General features: G+C 53.2%; 1 protein-coding gene across 1 annotated transcript; it reads left to right on the top strand.

The window, feature by feature from the left end:
* Nucleotides 1-8,318: 8,318 nt before the first annotated feature.
* Nucleotides 8,319-17,294, top strand: LOC120244546 (chymosin-like). The gene is made up of 9 exons (XM_039251130.1): nt 8,319-8,380; nt 9,599-9,749; nt 10,624-10,741; nt 11,569-11,687; nt 12,802-13,001; nt 14,903-15,016; nt 15,790-15,934; nt 16,405-16,503; nt 17,157-17,294. Exons 1-9 carry the CDS (start codon nt 8,319-8,321, stop codon nt 17,292-17,294), a joined length of 1,146 nt encoding a protein of 381 aa, XP_039107061.1.
* Nucleotides 17,295-19,271: the final 1,977 nt, after the last annotated feature.

The following is a 19,271-nucleotide window of genomic DNA, read 5'->3' as shown; positions in this document are numbered from 1 at the left end:
CTTGGGCAGCTGGGGACAATCCGCGTGGGGTCCCCAGCATCTCTTGCCCTCCTTCCCAGACACTGCCCTTCCCCACCTCCCAGCTGCTGTCTCCCCTCCACAAGGTGCTCTGTCCTCTCCTGGCCTCCGGTCCGGTGGTCTAATCCCTCCTGGTGGCACCAGGCCCAGAGCTGAGGATTCTCAGCTCAGGCCCCTGAAGGGTCAGCCAGCTCCCAGGGTCTGTTTCCACACGTGATGCGTGGGGACAATAATCCCCGCTGCCTCATAGGGTTGTCACAAAGTGTACCTTCCGTGGTGGTGGCCCTCCTCTGGTAGGCACCCAGCGTCCTGTGGTTGGGGACTGCTGGACTTTCTGCAGCTCAAGAATGCTGGGAAAGGGATTAAGCAAGGAGGCCCCAGGGACTCACTGTTCTTAGACTTCGCCCACCACTTGCTAGCTGAGTGAGGCCGGCACATCCCCCCCAAACCGGGAGGAAGCAGACCAGAGCCCCCCCCTCCCCGCCTTTGCCCATGCCCCTCCATTCAATCCGCAATTGCCGCCTTTAAAAAAAGAAATCTAAACACCACCCCAAATAGACCCCCCCAGGACTTCACTGCACGCTGCAGCCCTCTTCATCCTGCACACCACCCCGTGGGGCCAGTCTGTTCAGTTCAAGGTGAAGATTTTAACTCAGGCTATTTATAATTCCCGCGATGGAGCCAGTGTCAGTTTCAAAGCCGTCGGGCCAGATGTCGGCTTGGAGTTGAGAGGGAGACAAGCGCTATTATAAATTAATGCTGCCAGTGATTAATATTTGATATTTTTAACACACATTCACCTCAGAGGGGAAAATTCCTCTTTAATTACTGTGGCTGACTGTTGTGCAGCCTTCCCATTGAGGAGGGCGGCTTGCAGAAAAATCTTTGGGCGTAGCTTCGAGCAAAGATCTGACAGAAGAGAATGTCAGTGCTGAAAATGAGTGAGATCTACAAAGATTGCCTTGTAGACCTGCCCCTTTAGGCCGAGCCTGTCAGGATCAGGCATCCTGCACTTCCTTGCCTCTGACCTCCCTTCCCTCTGTGTCTCCTGCACCAGCTCTGGGCTGGTCCAGGCTGGAGAAAACACTGGCTCATACGAGACACCAGCACGGAGGGGCTCGCTTGCAGACCTGTCTTCCTTTCTCTGCATGGTGTAAAAATAAAGCATTACCCTTATTTGACAATCGGTATATTTCCTCCTGAAGCAGCATATTCCATATCTCTCAGAAAATGGAAAGTTCTGGTATCCCTGGATTGGGTTCCCACAGTGGCACAGACTGGTGGTTGTGGTGGCTACTCGTTTAGGCAAACCTGAGAGCGCTACTCGTCCGGGCCTCCGCCTGCCTCTGGGGCTTGCATTGGACCTGCAAATTCTTTGTTTGGCCTTGGGGGAAGGAGAGAGCAAGCGTGCATCATGCTTAAAACAGTTTTCGGAAGGGAATGAAATTGATTGCATGTTTTGATATTTACTTTAAACATTAGAATTTGAAACACTCTTCCATACCCTACAGGCTCCCATCAGGTTACACGCCTAACACGCAGTGTGGAAAAAACGGAGTTTATTTGGTAGAATCTCCGGCAGATGATTTTCTTACACTGTCTCCCACACTCTTCTGCATCATTCGCCTGGCCCCTCGGCATCTGAGCTCATCCCCTTACCAGTGTCACTGAGCCGCACGTTTCTCTTGTGTTAAATGAGGTCCAAGCAGAGTGGAGTAGAAGCTCATGGGTTTTGGAATCGAAGTGGTCCTGGGTTAAAACCCTGGCAACACCGTGCACTGACCCGGGAGCTGGGTGAGTGACTTAGTGCCTTTAAGCTCCATTTCTCCTCTTCGTAAAATATGGGCGACACTACCGACTCCGAATGCTTTTGGTGATGTGAGAGGAGAAGAGAGTAATATCAACCACCAGCATTTGCTGGGTGTGGTCTCTCTACCAGGCAGTTCTCCTGGCCTCACTGGTCATCACAAAACCCTACGAGGTGGGAGATGTTTACTGATGAGGGCCGTGAGGGTGCCGATCACAAAACAAAGGGCGAAGCCCTGGCACACGGTCGGCCGCAGGGACTGGGGGCCAAGCTTTCCAGTTCTGAAAACCCTGTGATTCAGACCCCACATCCATCCCTTTCTACAATGCTGCAGGGTCTTGCAGAACCATGCCAGGAAGGGGCTAGTTTTCCAGATGGTCAGCGAGAGGATGGGCAACAGGAAAAGTCGTCCATCTCTCATATGGTGAGTTTTAATGTTTATTTTTTAAGGAGAGAGAGAGAGCGCACACACGAGTGAGGGAGGGGCAGAGGGAGAGGGAGACACAGACTCTGATTTAGGCTCCAGGCTCTGAGCTGTCAGCACAGAGCCCAATAAAAGGCTCGAACTCATGAACTGAGAGATCCTGACCTGAGCCAAAGTCGGTCACGTAACCCACTCAGCCACGCAGGCGCCCCTCATATGGTGAGTGTTAAAGAGATTTATATTACATTTTATGTTTGGTTCACAAGAGTGTATTTCTTTTTATTTACAAGTAAATTTTATTTTATTTTTTTAAATGTTTATTTATTTTGAGAGAGAGCAAGCATGCAAATGGGGGGAGGGGGGAGAGAGAGAGAGAGAGAGAGAGAGAGAGAGAATCCCAAGCAGGCTCCATGCTCAGCGTGAAGCCCAGCACTGGGTTCAATCTCATGACCTTGAGATCATGACCTGAGCCTATATCAAGAGTTGGACGCTTCACTGACTGAGCCATCCAGGTGCCCTGTTTTATTTTTTTATGGTAAAATATACACCACATAGAAGTTTCCATTTAAGCTATTTTTAAGCATACAGTTCTACAGCATGAAGTACATTCCCACTGTTAAATGGAAAATCTATACCCATTAAATAGTAAGTGTCCACTCCCCGCTCCCCCCAGCCCCTGGCAACCACAATTCCATTCTGTGTCTCTTTGAATTTGACTGCTCTAAGTGTGCCCAAGGAGGGGAATCATACAGTATTTGTCTTTTTGAGGTTGGCTTATTTCACTTGGTATAGTGTTTGTTTGTTTGTTTACATAGTGTTTCACTTATTTTTGAAAGTTGGATGTTCAACCAACTGAGACACCCAAGTGCCCTTAGTACATCCTCTCTGAAGAAATGTCTGTGTAAGTCCTTTGCCCTTTTTGTAGCTGGGTTGCTTGTTTTGTGTGGGTGTTGTTGAATTGTAGGAATTCCTGATATGTTCTAGATGTTAACTACTTATCAGACATTTGATTTGCAATTATTTTTTCCCATCCCATAAGTTGCACTTATCACTCTGCTTCCAGTGTCCTTTGATGCACAAATGTTTTCCGTTTTGATGTAGTCTAATGTATCGATTTTCCATCTCTTGTTGCCTATGCTTTTGGTGTCATCTGCAAACAATCATTGCCAAATACAATGTCATGAAGTTTTTGAAGCTGATATTTTGGACCAAGTCCTTTTTCTCAACTATTTAGTGATTCCTTAAAACTGTACTTAGAAAGCAAAACATTCATGATCTCAAGATGTGTGACACTGTGATTCTGTTTCATTGTCCTGCAGTGGCCTTGTGATCCCCCGTCCACCTTCAGTGTCCCATTTGAGCACCACCTAGCCCAGTCATGATACACAGGCCCCATGTGGAAGGGCAGGCATAGTTGGAAGAGGCCTGATTTTTACCAGAGAATTTTTTTTTTTAAGTTTATTTATTTTGAGAGAGAGAGAGAAAGTTAGAGACAGAAAGAGAGAGAGAATGCTCATGAGGGAGGGGCCCAGAGAGAGGGAAAGAGAGAATCTCAAACAGGCCCCTTCCTGCCAGCATGGAGCCGGACTCGGGGCTCGAACCCACGAGCCACTGTGAGATCATGACCTGAGCCGTACCAGAGAATCTTCCCATCCCATCCTTCCTCTTTCCCGTTGTACTTTCTTCCTGTTTTCACCTTCCCGGAGGGGATGTAGCGCCAGCTGCGACCCCGCTTCCCTGTTGCCTCAGCTGAATGGCTTTCCCTGGCGCACGGCCCGGGGCTGCCTGAGTAGCTGGCTGTGTTGCTCTTTGGTTAGCATCCTCTTCCTCCTAGACACGCTGGATGGCGCGTATCAAACTCATAAATATGGACTTCCTTTGAAGAAGTATTTGAGTTGCCTCAATCTTTAAAATCCCTTTATTTAGAAATAATTGCAAACATACAGAAAGAGTACAAGGAATTCCTGCATACCTTCACCCAGACACACGTGTTGACACCTCACCACATGCTTCTCCCTCTCCGCATGTTTTCCGATCTCTTAGAAACTCTGTGAGAACTTGTAGACACGATACTCCTTTCCTTCAGGATGTCTAAAAATCAAGGGCATTTCCTCATGATTGTTAAACTATGAATCAGCACAAATATCAAAGCTGTGAAGTTGGTGACGTTGACATCACGACAATACTATAGCTTGAGAGTTGACCAAGTCTCCTCCCTAACTGTCTAGTGGTGCCTCAAAACTGTATTTATAAAACACAACATGATCTCAAGATGCCTGACACAGGGATCTAGAGACCGGATTGGCCAAGCACCCGGAGTCCGGCCTCAGCACCGTGGCGATTCGCCTTGACTACTTCCTCCTTCTCCCAGTCCCTTCAGCAGCTGGAGGGACCTCCCCAGTGCTCGTGCCGTAACCCGGAAAGGGCTCTGCCACCCACACGGTGGGACTACCTTCCTACCCATCTCCCAAGAGGACCTGCCAATTCCATGCTGCGTCGGACAGATGCTTCCAGGTCTTAGGGTGCTTCCTGCACAACAAATAGAGGTTCGTTTTTTTGGAGGCTGGGAGCTGTCATCCCCACAAAGTTCTCCTGAGATACTGGTGGACAGACCAGCATGTCGCAGACATCACCGGGGGGCAAGAAGGGAGAAGTGTGGGGAATTTTACAAATGTGCAGGGCAGCCTTCTGATGCATTTTCTTTTCTTTTCTTCTTCTTTTTTTAAATATTCATTTATTTATTTGGAGAGAGAGCATGAGCAGGGGAGGGGCAGAGAGAGAGAGAGAGAGAGAGAGAGAGAGAGAGAGTCCCAAGCAGGCTCCAAGCTACCTGCACAGAGCCCAACCTGGGGTTCGATCCCATGAACTGTGAGAGAACATGACCTGAGCTGAAATCAAGAGTCGGCTGTGTAACTGACTGAGCCCCCCCAGGCACCACCCCCACCTTCCCCCACCCCGAGGCATTTTCCAGGTCTCTACCCTCTCAGCTCCTAGTTGAGCCTTTGCTCTTCCCCTGTCCTGCTTTAAAGACCCCAGGACCCCTGCATCTTCAGCCTGAGGCTTCTGTGGACACAATGTGGCCATCTTTGCTGACGTTTGGAATTTTGGTGCTGTGAGAGCCATGTGGTCAGACTCAGAGGATGTGCAGTCAAGAACCAAACAGACCCAAGTTTGGATCCCAGATCCACCTTGTTAATAGCTGAGTGACTTGGAAGATTGGTTGAGCTTTCTAAGCTCCTATTTATTCATCTGTAAAATGGATGTATTTTAAATTAAAAAAACGTTTTTAATGTTTATTTATTTTTGAGAGAGAGAGAGAGAGAGAGACAGAGCACGAACCAGAGAGGGGCAGAGAAAGGGAGATACAATCTGAAGCAGGCTCCAGGCTCCTTTGTTGTTTAGTCCCCAGGCACAAAGAATCTAGATCAAGGTGGGGGGAGCCCGGCTGTCTCAGTCAGTTAAGCATCCGATTCTTTTTTTTTTTTTTTTAATTTTTTTTTAAATGTTTTATTTATTTCTAGGAGAGAGAATCAGCGTGAGCAGGGGAGGGTCAGAGAGAGAGGGAGTCACAGACTGAAACAGGCTCCAGGCTCTGAGCTGGCAGTCAGCACAGAGCCCGACGCGGGGCTCGAACCCACGAACCGCGAGATCATGACCTAAGCGAAAGTCGGAAAGTCGGACGCTTAACCGACTAAGCCACCCAGGCGCCCCAAGCATCTGATTCTTGATTTTGCCTCATGATCTCATAGTTTGTGAGTTCAAGCCCCGCATCAGGCTCAATACTGACAGTGCAGAGCCTACTTGGGATTCTTTCTCTTTGTCCCTCCCCTATGTGTGCTTTCTCTCTCTCTCTTTCAAAATAAATAATAAACATTAAAAAAAAGAAAAGAATCTAGATCAAGGGGAGTTGCCCCTGCCTGGGACTGTGTAGCCAATGATGAAATCTTATCATGGTTTTTCTAAAAGCTTTTTGCAATTCTTGGCCAGCACCCAGGGATAAGCAGTTCTAACGCTCTGTGCGATCGGGGGCAGCCTTTCTGATAGCGTGCACTTGAGTACTGTTAGAATTATCTCAATCTTGTGAGTAAACATGAAGCGACCAGTGCTAAGGGAGCTTTGGTTTTGGCTTTGAGGGTCACCTTCCAAAGGGAGGGATGGCTGAGCCTGACTTCTCACACTCATTGTCCAGGAGCGTCTGCCCCTGGGCCGGGCCGGGCCCCTGGTGACGCAGAGCAGAGTGCTACAGTGGAGGGTCCCAGCCCCAGATGCTGCGCACAGGCATGGCTGTCCTGAGGGGTATCGGGAGGTCAGCAGAAGTGAGCTAGGAGCAGCGCTGGTCCAGACAAGATATTGTAAGTTCATGGAGATCCCACAGCATCCCGGGCCCTGTGGGGCAGTGCGTAGTGTGTCAGACCAGGGACCTCATGACAGTTCAAGCTCCTTCAACAGGGACAAGTCATCAACCTCTCTGAGTCTCCATCTCCTCCTCTGTAGCTCATAATAAAGACATGGCCTGCTGTGCCTCAAGAAGGGTAGGAAGGCCATTCATTAACTCACTTGCTTAACCAAACATTTGGTGGGCCTCTCCCGTGCCTCATGCTCGTGCTGGTGGCAGGGAGGAAAGACCACTGGAGGCAGGGCCACTGGGGCAGGACACGGGGCAAATGTCTTCAGGGAAGAAACAGGAAACACGTTGAGCAGGGTTTTTTCTCTCTGCTTCCCCAGTTTTTGGGATGAAAGGACAGCTGGATGTGCTCATGATCATGACCTGGGGCCCAGGGGGCAGCAAGTCCTGGCTTTCTGAGCAGGGATGTGGATGGCTGGGTGTGGCATCTCATGGGAGGGATCACACCTGGCTGTCTTCCTAACTCCTTCCACACCCTCAGTTTCCCTGCTGATGGGCCTCCTGAGGCCGTCAAGTCAAATACAGGAAGCTTCCACGTCTGTCTCCCTGAGCCTGCCCCTGTGTCCAGGGCCCACCGCATGCCCGCCTCTCTGGGTACCCAGCCTGCCCTCTCTGTTCCATCCCCTGCCAGGCCTCCCTTGCTACCCTGATGCCCCTCCTGGAGGGTGTTGGCAGCTGGCCCTACACGCTCCTGCACACCTGGGGCCCCAAGGTCCCTGCCTTATTCTGACTTGACCCTGACTTTCCAGTTTACAGCCTCCCCTCGCCCCAAGATGTGGTCTTCTCTACCGCTTCTGTGGCTGAGTCTCTGTTTTCCTTTGGCCCTAATTCTCTCTCGGGGGCCCTCCACTCATCACAAAGCCCACACGTGTGCTTCCGAGAAGCTCTTCCCAGGCCTCTGTGTGGGACTAGGGTGCGGCCCTTGGCCTAACCTGTTGCCTACACCTGGCCATCACGCCACATCTTCCTCCCTCCCTCTGCCTTCCCTGCTCACCCTCACCTGCCCTCCCCGTTGCTCAGGGGATCCGGCACCTACCCCGCCCTTCCCAACACCCTTCTAACCACCCTTGTAACACGGAACCAGGGGCCACGGCCCCGAGAATGCAGGAGTTGGGCCTGCCATCTCTCTCAGACCGGGGTGGGGGTGGGGGCAGGCGGGAGAAGCACCCTGTGCCTCGGCAGTAGCCCGAGTGCTCCCTGGAACACAGGGCTGGGAGACCTGAGCTGGAGGGTCCCGGGCAGGGCAGGCTGCTGGCTCTCTGTGAAGCCAGGCCCAGGCAGGAGAGGCTGCTAGGACAGGGCAGGGGGCTGCTTCGAAGACACCTCTTTATAGACCGTGACACAGGTTTCCAGTGGTGGACTCGCCCGTGTTAGCTGGAGAAGTCCTGCGTGGAGGGGGCTGGGGGGTCAGGTCGGGGAGGCCTATGTGACACTCCCAGCACGTGTACCCTTCCACTTTGAAGTCCCTGCAGGGGTGGAATTCATGGCCCTTATCAGAGTGGGGGTTATGTACTCTGGGTGCTAACTTAATGTGTTTGGGGAGCAGTCCAAAGTTGGGGGGTTATCTCCGCAGCCCGGGCTACCAGCCAGCGGGACTGCCGCTCGCTCTATAAAGGCTATGGGAATGGGCCCTGGCTCCAGCAGTGGCCAGCCCGCGGTCCAGGATGAAGTGTCTCGTGGTGCTACTTGCCCTCCTGGCTCTCTCCCAGGGCAGCGGGGTCACCAGGTGGGTGTCAGGCCCCGGGGCGACGGTGTGGGGAAGGGCGTCATGCGTCTCTGCTCCGGGTGGGTCTCTGCTAGGCTCCCGCTCCTTGCCCTGGGGAATCATCCGAGGACAGGCTCCCAGGGGAAGCACCCCACCGGTCTCGCCTTGGCATCTGGGACCCTCTCCTCTAAGTGCGCCCTGCCACCCGGGGCGCAGTGAGCAAGAACAGGGGGTCAGAGGGGGCAGCCTGCGAGACTAAGGGCACGGTTTCTGGAGTCAAACGGCCTGCGGTTTGATCCCTAGCTCTGTCACTAACCTGACCCCCTGTGCCCTGCTTCCTGTTCTGCTATAAAACTAGGGTAAAGAAAGCACCCTTCTCACAGGGCTGTCGTGAGGGCTGTATGAGTCGGTTTTGGTAAAGTGCTTTGAACAGTCTGGCACGTGAGAAGAGCTATGTGTGCATTTCTTCAACAAAACAAATCTCTCTCTGGGGAAGAAGTTCCCAAATTCTCTTCCAAAAATTATAACTGATATTTCTTTTTTTTTTTTAGACCCTTTTTGCAAATGATTTTTTAAAAGTAATCTCTACACCCAATGTGGGGCTCAAACTCACAACCCGGAGATCAAGAGTCACACACTCTCCTGACTGAGCCAGCCGGGTGCCCCATAACTGATATTTCTTGAGCTGCTTGCTACTAGGTGCCAGACACTCAACTAGATCTTTACCTGGGCTGTCGCTAAGCCTCCCAGATTAGGTAGATAGTAGTATTTACATTTTACAGATGAGGAAGCTGTTGTTCAGGGAGGATCCCTGAGTTACACAAGGCTACGTGGTTCATGATGGAGGAGTTAGGACTTGGTCCCACGTGGACTTGCACTCTTACCACAAAACCATGCTCTCTCTGGCTCCCAGGTTTGAGCCCTGTTATCAAGCCCCGAGGCTGGGGAAGCCTGAATCCATCCCTGAGAAGTCGGATCCCTAAAAAAGGAGCCAGGGTGGCTTTGACCAGTCAGAGTTCCTTATGGCCCTGAAAGTGAAGTTCTTTTGAGTGCCAGGCATCGGGGTGGGCTCAGTGCACGGACTGGGGGCAGCCCTGGGGGAGTGGGGGTTTCCATGGTGCTCGGAGCTTCTTGTGGAGGAGTAGCTCACAGAACCCAGAGCCTCTGGGCACTTCTCAGAGGCCAGGCAGCCTTGGGGAGATGCCCACCGGCATCACGAATTCTCCCCCGTCTCCTCAGGGTCCCTCTGCACAAAGGCAAGTCGCTGAGGAAGGCCTTGAAAGAGCGTGGGCTCCTGGAGGACTTTCTGAAGACACACCCATATGCCATCACCAAGAAGTACTCCAACTTAGCCAAGGTGTCCAACGAGGCCTTGACCAACTACCTGGACGTAAGTGGCTCCGCCCCCCCTTCCTCTGCTTCTCACGCAGAGTGTGATGGACGCCCCTTCCCGGCCCCTGCCTCTTTCCCACTTTGAGGAATCATGGAGCCCTGTGGACTGTGGAGGCCATCTCCCTGCGCCTCAGTGAGCTCTGCCGTCAGTCAGCTCGGGCCAGCGGACCTGGCAAAGGCAGGGCTCTGAATGTCACCACCAGAAGGGTCTGAGCTCAGGCAACCTGCAGACAGCATCCCTTGAGGGTACATAATCTGCTCCCAGGTGCACCTCCATGCCTGTCTTTCCCAGCCCAGGAAACCCATGTCCTAGTGGGGGCTGGGCAGGGAAGGGGCACATGTACCCATCTGCAGCCACCTAGGACATGACAGGTACACCCCTTGTGTCTGTGTCCTTTCTGGAGCCTGTCTCTCCCTCATCTGTCATCTGTCACTGCAGTAAACAGTCAGCCTTTTGTCTCCTGTGCTCTCATTTCCTTATCTAGGTCACGCTCGCCCCCACCCGGGGCCCTAGTTTTGACACATGGAGAGGCTGGCGGCAAGGAGGCATGGCACGGGCAGCTTGAGTTGGGACTCGGGGGTCCATACCTTGCGGGTGCCCCATCTCTATGTCCCTGCCCCTGGCGGGGGGACCCATCTTCCTACCAAGAAGGGCCTACATTTTGATCTAATGTCTGCTTCCAGCAGTGGTCATAGGGCTTGTGGGAGGCGCCAGGCGAGCATGGCTGGGGTGGGTGCCAGCGTGGCGGCTGGAGGTGAAGAACCCTCCCCAGGGACCCTCATTCCCCTTAGCCCCTTTCCTTGGTGCCAAGCATCGACACTCACCCCTATGCTGTGCTCCCCACCCCTGAGCCGGTGCTGTCTGTCCCCAGTGTCAGTACTTTGGGAAGATCTACATCGGGACCCCACCCCAGGAATTCACCGTGGTGTTTGACACCGGTTCCTCGGACCTCTGGGTGCCCTCTGTCTACTGCAAGAGTTCTGCCTGCCGTGAGTGACCTCCCTTTCTGGCCCGCCTCTCCAGGCTCGGACGCCAGGGCCCCTCTGCCAGCCATGGTCGGGGTCGCTGGGTGGGAGGACCGTGGGTGCATGAGAGCTTGCTTTGACGTTCCCAGCCTCCCAGTTGTGCCCATTTCCTTGCTCGGCCCTCCCAACTGGCCATGGATTGGGAAGGCATGCAAATCACAGGTCTAATGTATAAAGCACCTGCTGGAAATTAGGAAGTTTGGGCAGTTTATTTATTTATTTATTTATTTAGCCTCCATCAGGAGCCAAGGCAAGCTGCTGACCCTCTGGGGGTCCTCAGTTTTCCTTTCTCTAAAATGGGGCTATTATTTGCCGATGGGTGACTGAAGAATAAAGTGAGAGGGTCTTATTGCCGATGATGAGTAAACATTTAATACATGTTAATAATTTGGTCCTTCAACAATCCTGAGAGACTGGTGCTCTCTCTACCCCTATTTACCAGAGGGGGAAAACAAATTTCAGAGAAGAAAAGAGTCTTGCCTAAGATTACAAAGCTGGAAAAAGGAAAATGTCCATGGAAACCACAGGGATGGTTTTTTTCTTTCCTGTTTTGTTCAGAAGCTACACAGGGAGCCCCCGAGGTCAGAGAGGTGGGTTGAGCAGCAAAGAATAATTTTCTTTACTAAACTCTGTGGGATCAAGAGAGAATGGGCTGCTTATTTTCAGGAGAGAGAATGGTTAGTATTTAGACCATATTCTCACAAGGCCTGGTGAGGGTCTCAGCCCTGCCTGACATCGTCCGCGGGCGAGAAGATTCTATGAGCCTCACTAACCCTGGGTCTGTGTTTCAGAAAACCATCATCGCTTTGACCCAGCCAAGTCCTCCACCTTCCAGAACCTGGATGAGCCCCTGTCCATCCAGTATGGCACAGGCAGCATGCAAGGCTTTCTGGGGCTCGATACTGTCAGAGTGAGTGGGGCTTTGGGTCACCAGGTGCTCACCTTTCCCTCCCTACCAGCCGCTTCACCACCTTGGCTCTGGTGGGCTGTGCTTCCAGCTGTGGCTGAGAGATCTTCTGGATCCCACCCCACCTCCACCCCCGGGTGGCCTGGGGGGCGGATGCTGAGAGGGATTTTAGCCAGCTGCTGCTGTGGCTCGCCTCCTCCCCACCCTCCTCCCCTTCCCACGCCAGCCCCCAGAGTCCTCCCAAGAGGCTTCTCCATGCCCAGTGTCCAACTGCCTGATCGGCGCTGAGCTCTCTTCAGTGTCACCTGTGCGATCTCACCGGAAATGTTCTCAGGAAGATGCTATTATCCCCATTGTTCAGATGAGGAAACGGAAGCTTGGATGAGTTGGTGACTTGCCCGAAGTCACGCTTCTGTCACCAGCTGGCGGCTGGGAGCTGAGCATCAGAGCCCTGCCTCCGAGTCTCTGAGCAGTGCCCTTGGCTTGGCCTCGCTCAGTCGCCCTGGAAGGCGAGGCCCCTACCCACGTGTCATCATTGAACAGCATCTTTTTTCACGTCACAGGGCATCTGTGCCCTCTGGACGAAGATTCCCCTTTCTTTTGCCACTTTGTGGCTTGTAAAGTTCGCAACACGGTGGTAGGCACACAGCAGGTGCCCACTACACATTAGCATCCTTCTCTCCGTCCTCACCCACTACCCAAGATCAAGCAGTGTCCCTCGTGCTTATCACCTCTATCTTCCTTGAGTTCTTTCTGGGTCTGGCCGAAGGCTCTTTTGCTCTGAGCTGAAAAATGGACACGGCTCTTCCCTGTTGACAGCCCTGTCCTCAGCTTCTCCCACAATCAGGTGTCTGCCCAGCTCAGGCATCCCTGAGAGTCGGTGCCAGGCAGCGGGGCCCAGAGCCTCTTCCTCCGTTCCTGGCCTCCTTGGACCAATTCCCTCAAAACCAGGATGCAGAGCTGGGAAGGGGGTCTTTTCTTTCTTACGCTCACATACTTACCTTGCCTGGAGGAGGGAGGGCGGGCCCCAGGGCTGATCTTGATGCCGGCCTGCCCTGGGATCTTCCTGCCTCTGGCCGAAGGGCCCTTGATGGAGGTCACTCTGCTTCTCTTACAGGTCTCTTCCATCATGGACACCCAGCAGACTGTGGGCCTGAGCACCCAGGAACCTGGCATCGTCTTTACCTACTCTGAGTTCGATGGGATCCTGGGGCTGGCCTACCCCTCTCTGGCTTCCCCGTACTCAGTGCCCGTGTTTGACAACATGATGCAGAAGCACCTGGTGGCCAAAGACCTGTTCTCTGTTTACTTGGACAGGTAGGAGCAGTCCCCAGGCAGGGCTAGGCTTCCATGGCCTGGCGAGGTGTGTCGGCTGAGGAATACCCACCCCTTTGGGACTCTGCAACCCGAGAGTAGTGTCCAGAATCCAAGCAGACCTCTGCTTGTTTCCAAGCAGACTCAAGTTCTTGTCTGAAGGCCCCCGACATAGCCATCGATATAGGCAGAGTCCCCCGGACCCACATTTGACTTTGGTTTCTAGCATTTAAAAAAATGAAGCCTGACCCCATCTCTGCATGGGAGCATTTAACATCTTTTTTCCAAAGCGGCCAGGCCTCCATAGTCATTTGTGGGTGTCACTGGGATTCACAGACTTTTATTTATTTTTATTTTAATTTATTAAAAATTATTTTTAATGCTTATTTTATTTTTGAGAGAGAGACAGAGAGACAGAGAACAAGTGGAAGAGGGGCAGAGAGAGAGGGAGACATAGAATCTGAAGCAGGCTCCAGGCTCTGAAATGTCAGCACAGAGCCTGATGCCGGGCTTGAACCCATGAACGGGGAGATCGTGACCTGAGCCAAAGTCGACGCTCAACTGACTGAGCCACCCAGGCGCCCCCAGACTTTTAGAGTAGGCTCCAATGGAGTCCAATCTTCTCCTTTCACAGTGCAGGAAACTGAGGCCTGGAAGGGACCATCACCCCAGGAACTAGTGGCTAAGTCACACCTGGGGCCTAGAGATCCTGACTCTCAGTCCAGTGCTCCCTCCTTTGTCTTCTGACCCTGTGATGGGGCAGCTCAGTTGGACAGAAAGGCAGGTAGCAGGATGGGAAGAAGGACACCACACCGGGGAGAAGGAAGGTGCTGGACCACTGAGGTCAAGGTAACCCAGACAGGGGGTAAATTGGTGCATTCATTCATTCATTCATTCACTCAATACCTATCTGTGGTCTGTTACTACGTGCAGGTGCTAGGCCAGAAGAAGGGGATACATGCTCAAACAACATAAACTGAGGGTTTAACTTTTAGCAGGGGGAACATTACGTAATTACGCCTTTATGATTACAGTTGGGATAAGTGCACTCACTGCAGGGCACACCTGGGTGCGGTGAAGGCTTGGTAATGACAGGGAAGCCCAGTGTGACTGAGGTGCATGTACAGGGTGAGCCACCAGGTGAGACAGAGGACAGCACACTTCAGGCAGTGGGGACAGCATGTGCTAGCACCCAGGGATGAGACAGAGCTTGCTGAGGTCTAGGAACTAAAAGTTGCAGAATGCAGGGTGGGGGTGGGGGGCAGTACCTGCGTGGCTCAGTCGGTTAAGCGTCGGCTCAGGTCATGATCTCACGGTTCGTGAGTTCGAGCCCCATATCAGGCTGTGTGCTGACAGTGCAGAGCCTGGAGCCTGCTTTGGATTCTGTGTCTCCCTGTCCCTCTGCCCCTCCTCCGCTCACGTTCTGTCTCTGGTTCTGTCAAAAATAAATAAACATTAAAAAAAAAAAGCAGCAGAGTGGGAATTCAGTGACACTGCACTGTGCCCATGTCTCCTGGCTGGGACAAAAGCCTCAGAGTATGTGGGACCTCCTTGAAGACCCTCTCTCCTTCTTGTAGCCAAAGGGCTGGGGGCAGGGAGTGGGCACAGGGTGACCCCCTGAGGGTGACCTGAGCAGAGCCCGGTGGTCATGTGACCTGCGTGGTGGTCATTCCCTGACCTCCCCTCGGGAGGCAGTTGGGGGGGCTGCAGAGCTCAGAGAGGGAGAGGATGCTGCAGCCATCATCAGGGAAAAGCCCCGAAGAGCAGGGAGGCCCGGAGAGCTCATCTGAGGCCTGCGGGCGGGAGGTGGGGGTCAGGACAGGAAGGACAACAGGGTGGGGTCTCGGCGACATCTGCCCCTGTGTGGGGCAGCGGCGCCTCCTCACCAATTTCCTTGATTTCAGGAATGGCCCTGGGAGCATGCTTACGCTGGGAGCCATCGACCCCTCCTATTACACAGGCTCCCTGCACTGGGTACCCGTGACCGTGCAGGAGTACTGGCAGTTCACCGTGGACAGGTGGGTGAGCCGCAGTCCCGGGCCCCAGCCACCGGCTGACTCAGGTGTGGGGACGGGAGGGCCTGGGGATCAGCCCGGGAGGCTCAGAGAAGGACCGCACATAGTAGCTTGTAAAACCATCACATCCGGTTCTGAATTAGACACTTGCAAGGCCAAGGTCTTTGCCGGTGAGCATGCCAAACATTCACTGATGCTTTAGTCTGAAGAGTGCTGCATTAATTGAGCACTTACTAGCTGCTAGGCATTGGGATGAATGATAATAGGACCGGCTCGTTTATTCCTCACTAAATCCCTATGAGGTGATGCTGCTAACAATCCTCATCTTATAATTTGCTGACATCAGGTCTGAACCTCATGACCATCCCTTGAGGAAGTCAAGGAAGGGGTTGTTACTATACCCATTTTGTGGATGAGAAGCCCGAGTTCAGGAAGGTTGGATGACTTGCACATGACTTGCAGCAAGTGAATGGCAGGGAGACCATCTGAAACCAGATCTTTACGCAACTCGTGAGGGACTCATTCCACCACTGATTCCAAAGTCTTGCCGTGTGACTTTTCTGTTTTTGACATTTCTGTGCCACACAAGGTGGGGCAGCCTTCATTTAGCTAACGACTTGGGAGAAAATGGTTTTAGGTCATTTCTATGAGCTCAGGGAGGGGTGCTTGGGCTTGTGCGCTGCCTGAGGATCCTGGCAAGGGAAGAGGGATGGGACGCTGGGAAGGAGGGCTGGATGCTGGACGTGCTGCGAGCCTGTCCTGTTTCCACTCTGCAGGGTTACCGTCAACGGCGTGGTGGTGGCCTGTCATGGTGGCTGTCAGGCGATCCTGGACACAGGGACCTCCATGCTGGTTGGGCCTAGCAGCGACATCCTCAACATACAGACGGCCATTGGAGCCACACCAGACCAGTTTGGCATGGTGAGGCCACGCCCATTTTCCCCGGAGGGGCTGGCCTTCCAGCTCTGCCCACCATTGCTGTTGGGGCTCTCCTGTCTCCCTGTTCCCTGGGAGGGTCATGGGTCCCTGAGCTCTGCTGTAACCCCTTGTTCCTCCACCAACCCACAGGGCTCTCTGCTTCCTCCCTGACAGCTAAGAGCTCCCAGTGTCCTGGGGAGCTCTGGCTGAGCCTAGAAGGGAAACAATGAGGCCAGTCCCTCTCTCTCAAGCTGGGGTCTGTCCCTGCGCTGACTGACAGTAGGTCCCTCTCAATGTGACTCTTTTGAGGCCTGAGAGAGAACCTCCCTAGAGTTCTCTGGGTGGGCAGGCCTCCCCCTCTCTGCCCCCTTGGCTCCAGTGCAGAGGAAGGGGTCCTGCCTCGACCCTTCTCTGCCTGTCGCAGCCAGATCCCACCCATTGCCCATCTAAGAGGACCTCTGTCTGGTCTTTAGTATGACATCAACTGCGGACAGCTAAGCAGCATGCCGACGGTGGTCTTTGAGATCAACGGCAGAAAGTACCCACTGCCCCCCTCTGCCTACACCAGCCAGGTATGAGTCTCAGGAGAGGGAGCCTGGGGTCCCCGGGCACCCCTTCTCTCTCCTGGCAAGTCAGCGAACTTGTCTGGTGGCGCGGCCCAGATGGAGAACCCACTGGCCTTTCTGAGTGGGCCCCACCTGAGGGTGCTAGAGCCACATCCCAGGAGACAAAGGGTGGACAGAGCCCAGGGCTTGAGGGAGGGCGGGGAAGGCAGGACCACAGCCCCCGTGGGAACCTTCTAAGTCCAGGGCTCTGGAGCTTTGTCTGGGATTTTTGTCCCTGGCTTTGTGGGCACCCAGCCTTTGTCCCCCTGAGCCACTGGCCTCAGCTTTGACCTAGCCCTGAGTATATACAACTGGTAAGGCCTTGGGCCCCCCAGCCTGGTCTGGCTGGTCCTCGGGCAGTAGGTGCTAAGAGAAGGGTTGTGAGGAGGAGTAGGGTCAGGGGACCCCGCCGGGTGATCTTGCATTAGGTTACCTGATGTTCTGAGTATCAGTTTCTTCACCTGTTGAGCGAGCTGAATCTGAAATCACCTAAGAGGGTGATTTCAAGGAGGAAAGGAAATACGCTGAGAGAGGAATTGTGGGGTGTGGTAGGCGAGGCTTACCCTCAAACACGGTGGCTGTGGTTGGGACCAGCTTCATCTCAGCCTTGTCCTTCCCAGGATCTGGGCTTCTGCTCCAGTGGCTTCCAGGGTCAAGGTGATGACCCACTGTGGATCCTGGGAGATGTCTTCATCCGGGAGTATTACAGCGTCTTTGACAGGATCAACAACCGCTTGGGGCTGGCCAAGGCCATCTGATTGCAGTGCTGACTGTGGAACACGCACGCATGCCCTAAACACACATGCATGTGCACACACACACATGCACACGCACACATGCACACGCACACATGCACACATATGGCTAAAGTTTTCTGGCAGAAGGTTCTCAATAAATACATATCTCTGCAAAGTGTGGCTTCTGTGGGCCAAAGCCCTGCACTGTTATGGGGGTGGGGAGTGGCTGTCACGTGGTACGTCGGGCAGCACCGGGGCTACATGGGTATGGGAGGCTTCGGGACACTGTTGGCGGGCGGAGACTTTCACAAGGGAATTGACCACCTCAAGCTTAGGTCAGGTGAAACCAAGACGTGTCTTACCTTTCTGTTCTCTCACTCCAGATCTTTCTGGGCAAAAGCTACAGTAGGGGAGACTTTTGCGGGACGAGGCTTGTACCAGAGGAGCAAGGGCTTGGGGTGTGGGGCTGAGTAGAGAACACTGGCCCAGGGAGAGAAAGGCTCTAAGTCTATTAAGAAAAGGGCTTTGGGACATTTTGAAGAACACAGTGGAGTAGACAGAAGGCTCCGGGGAAGATCTGAGGGTCCTGACGTTACCATTACTTTTGGGGAAGAACCACAGCTGAGAGTCCCAGCCTGTCTTAGAGGCTCTAAACCTGACTCACCAGCACATGGAGAGTGGTTCCATCCCTGGGGCAGATCCACGTTCAAGGGCGGAGGCTACCAGTGCTCGGTGTGGCCCCCTAGTGCTCAGCCAGGACCCTAGCGACAGGTCAATGAACAGTTCCCAGGTTCCTTCAGCTCCTTTCTGGAAACAGAGGCCACAGAGGAAATACAGATACCAGAGGGTTAGAACAAAGAGGTTCAGGGGGATTTAAGAGGTTTTCTCACTTATGCACCTTGTGACCATATGCGGGTCAGGCAGACAAGATTCTTGGGGGGATTTCAGCGCTCAGAGCCCCTTGGTGGGCTCCCCACACGGTGCTCTTCTGATCTGCACACATTTGCTCCCTGAATGCTCCTTCCTTTTTCTTTGTGACCCTTCTCTCTGCGGTCTCCCAACAGGAGGCGGTGTAATTGATCAGCCTTCTGTTTTCTAAACCACAGCCAGTATGGTCCCCCATTTTGTGATTGGGCTTCAAGTCACACTTTATAGTAGCTGAACTCGCGGAAGGCATGGAGAGGGAGCTGGGGCCAGGTTAGTATCTAGGTCTCATCCCCCCTTATCCTGACCACGCTTGCCCTGAGCAGCAGGTGAGTCATGCAGCAGTCTCGGAGAGCTTGAAGCTACAGATTTGGCCAGGACACTTCCCAAAGGAGGAAGAGGAGTGGAGGGAGGGGCTTCTATTGGGAGCCAAGAGCCTGGCAATCCTATTAACAGGATCCCCTGGGGCCACCTCTTGGGGTCTTTCTCAGCTGTATGCAAAGACAAAGAAGATAAGGGATCCAGGGCAGTGGAAATGCTGTCCCCAGTGCCTTTGTGGGTCTGTGGCCCAGCAGCCAACACTGGCCAGGTGACCTCTGGCAGGGAAGGCGCAGGATTGGGCTGGGAGGGCTTAGGTGGAAGAGGAAGGGCTCAGGCTACAGTCCCAGGTGAGCTGAGGAGTCTGCGGTGGGTTGGGGCAGAAACTACAGGAAAATATTCCAGGGCTTCAAGAACAGAGCACCTTGAACCTTCGTGTTTGAGTCCTCCAGGGTCACGGAGGACAGCATGGCGTCAGGGAGTAAGTCTGGCTTTGGGCGACTTTGCTAAGCCTCTCCTTTCTTATCCAAGACCAATACTGTCTGTTTGCCAAGCGTGAGACAGAACTGGGCCACTTTCATTATTTTTAGGCTTCTTGTAGATTAAAAAAAAGCGCCGAACAAGCTCACAAAAATTGTGTCATGTTTTAATGGTTTACACTTAGCAAATTGCATTTTAAACATCCAGACTTCCGTGGGAGATCATGTAGAAAGTCTATACATGATGGCTTTCATAAATGGGAGGTTTGGACCGAAT

This window comes from Hyaena hyaena, unplaced genomic scaffold (assembly GCF_003009895.1).
Source record: "Hyaena hyaena isolate Hyena2069 unplaced genomic scaffold, ASM300989v1 scaffold_390, whole genome shotgun sequence".
In the NCBI taxonomy this organism is placed as follows: Eukaryota; Metazoa; Chordata; class Mammalia; order Carnivora; family Hyaenidae; genus Hyaena; species Hyaena hyaena.
This window is presented reverse-complemented; position numbering and strand designations above follow the sequence as displayed.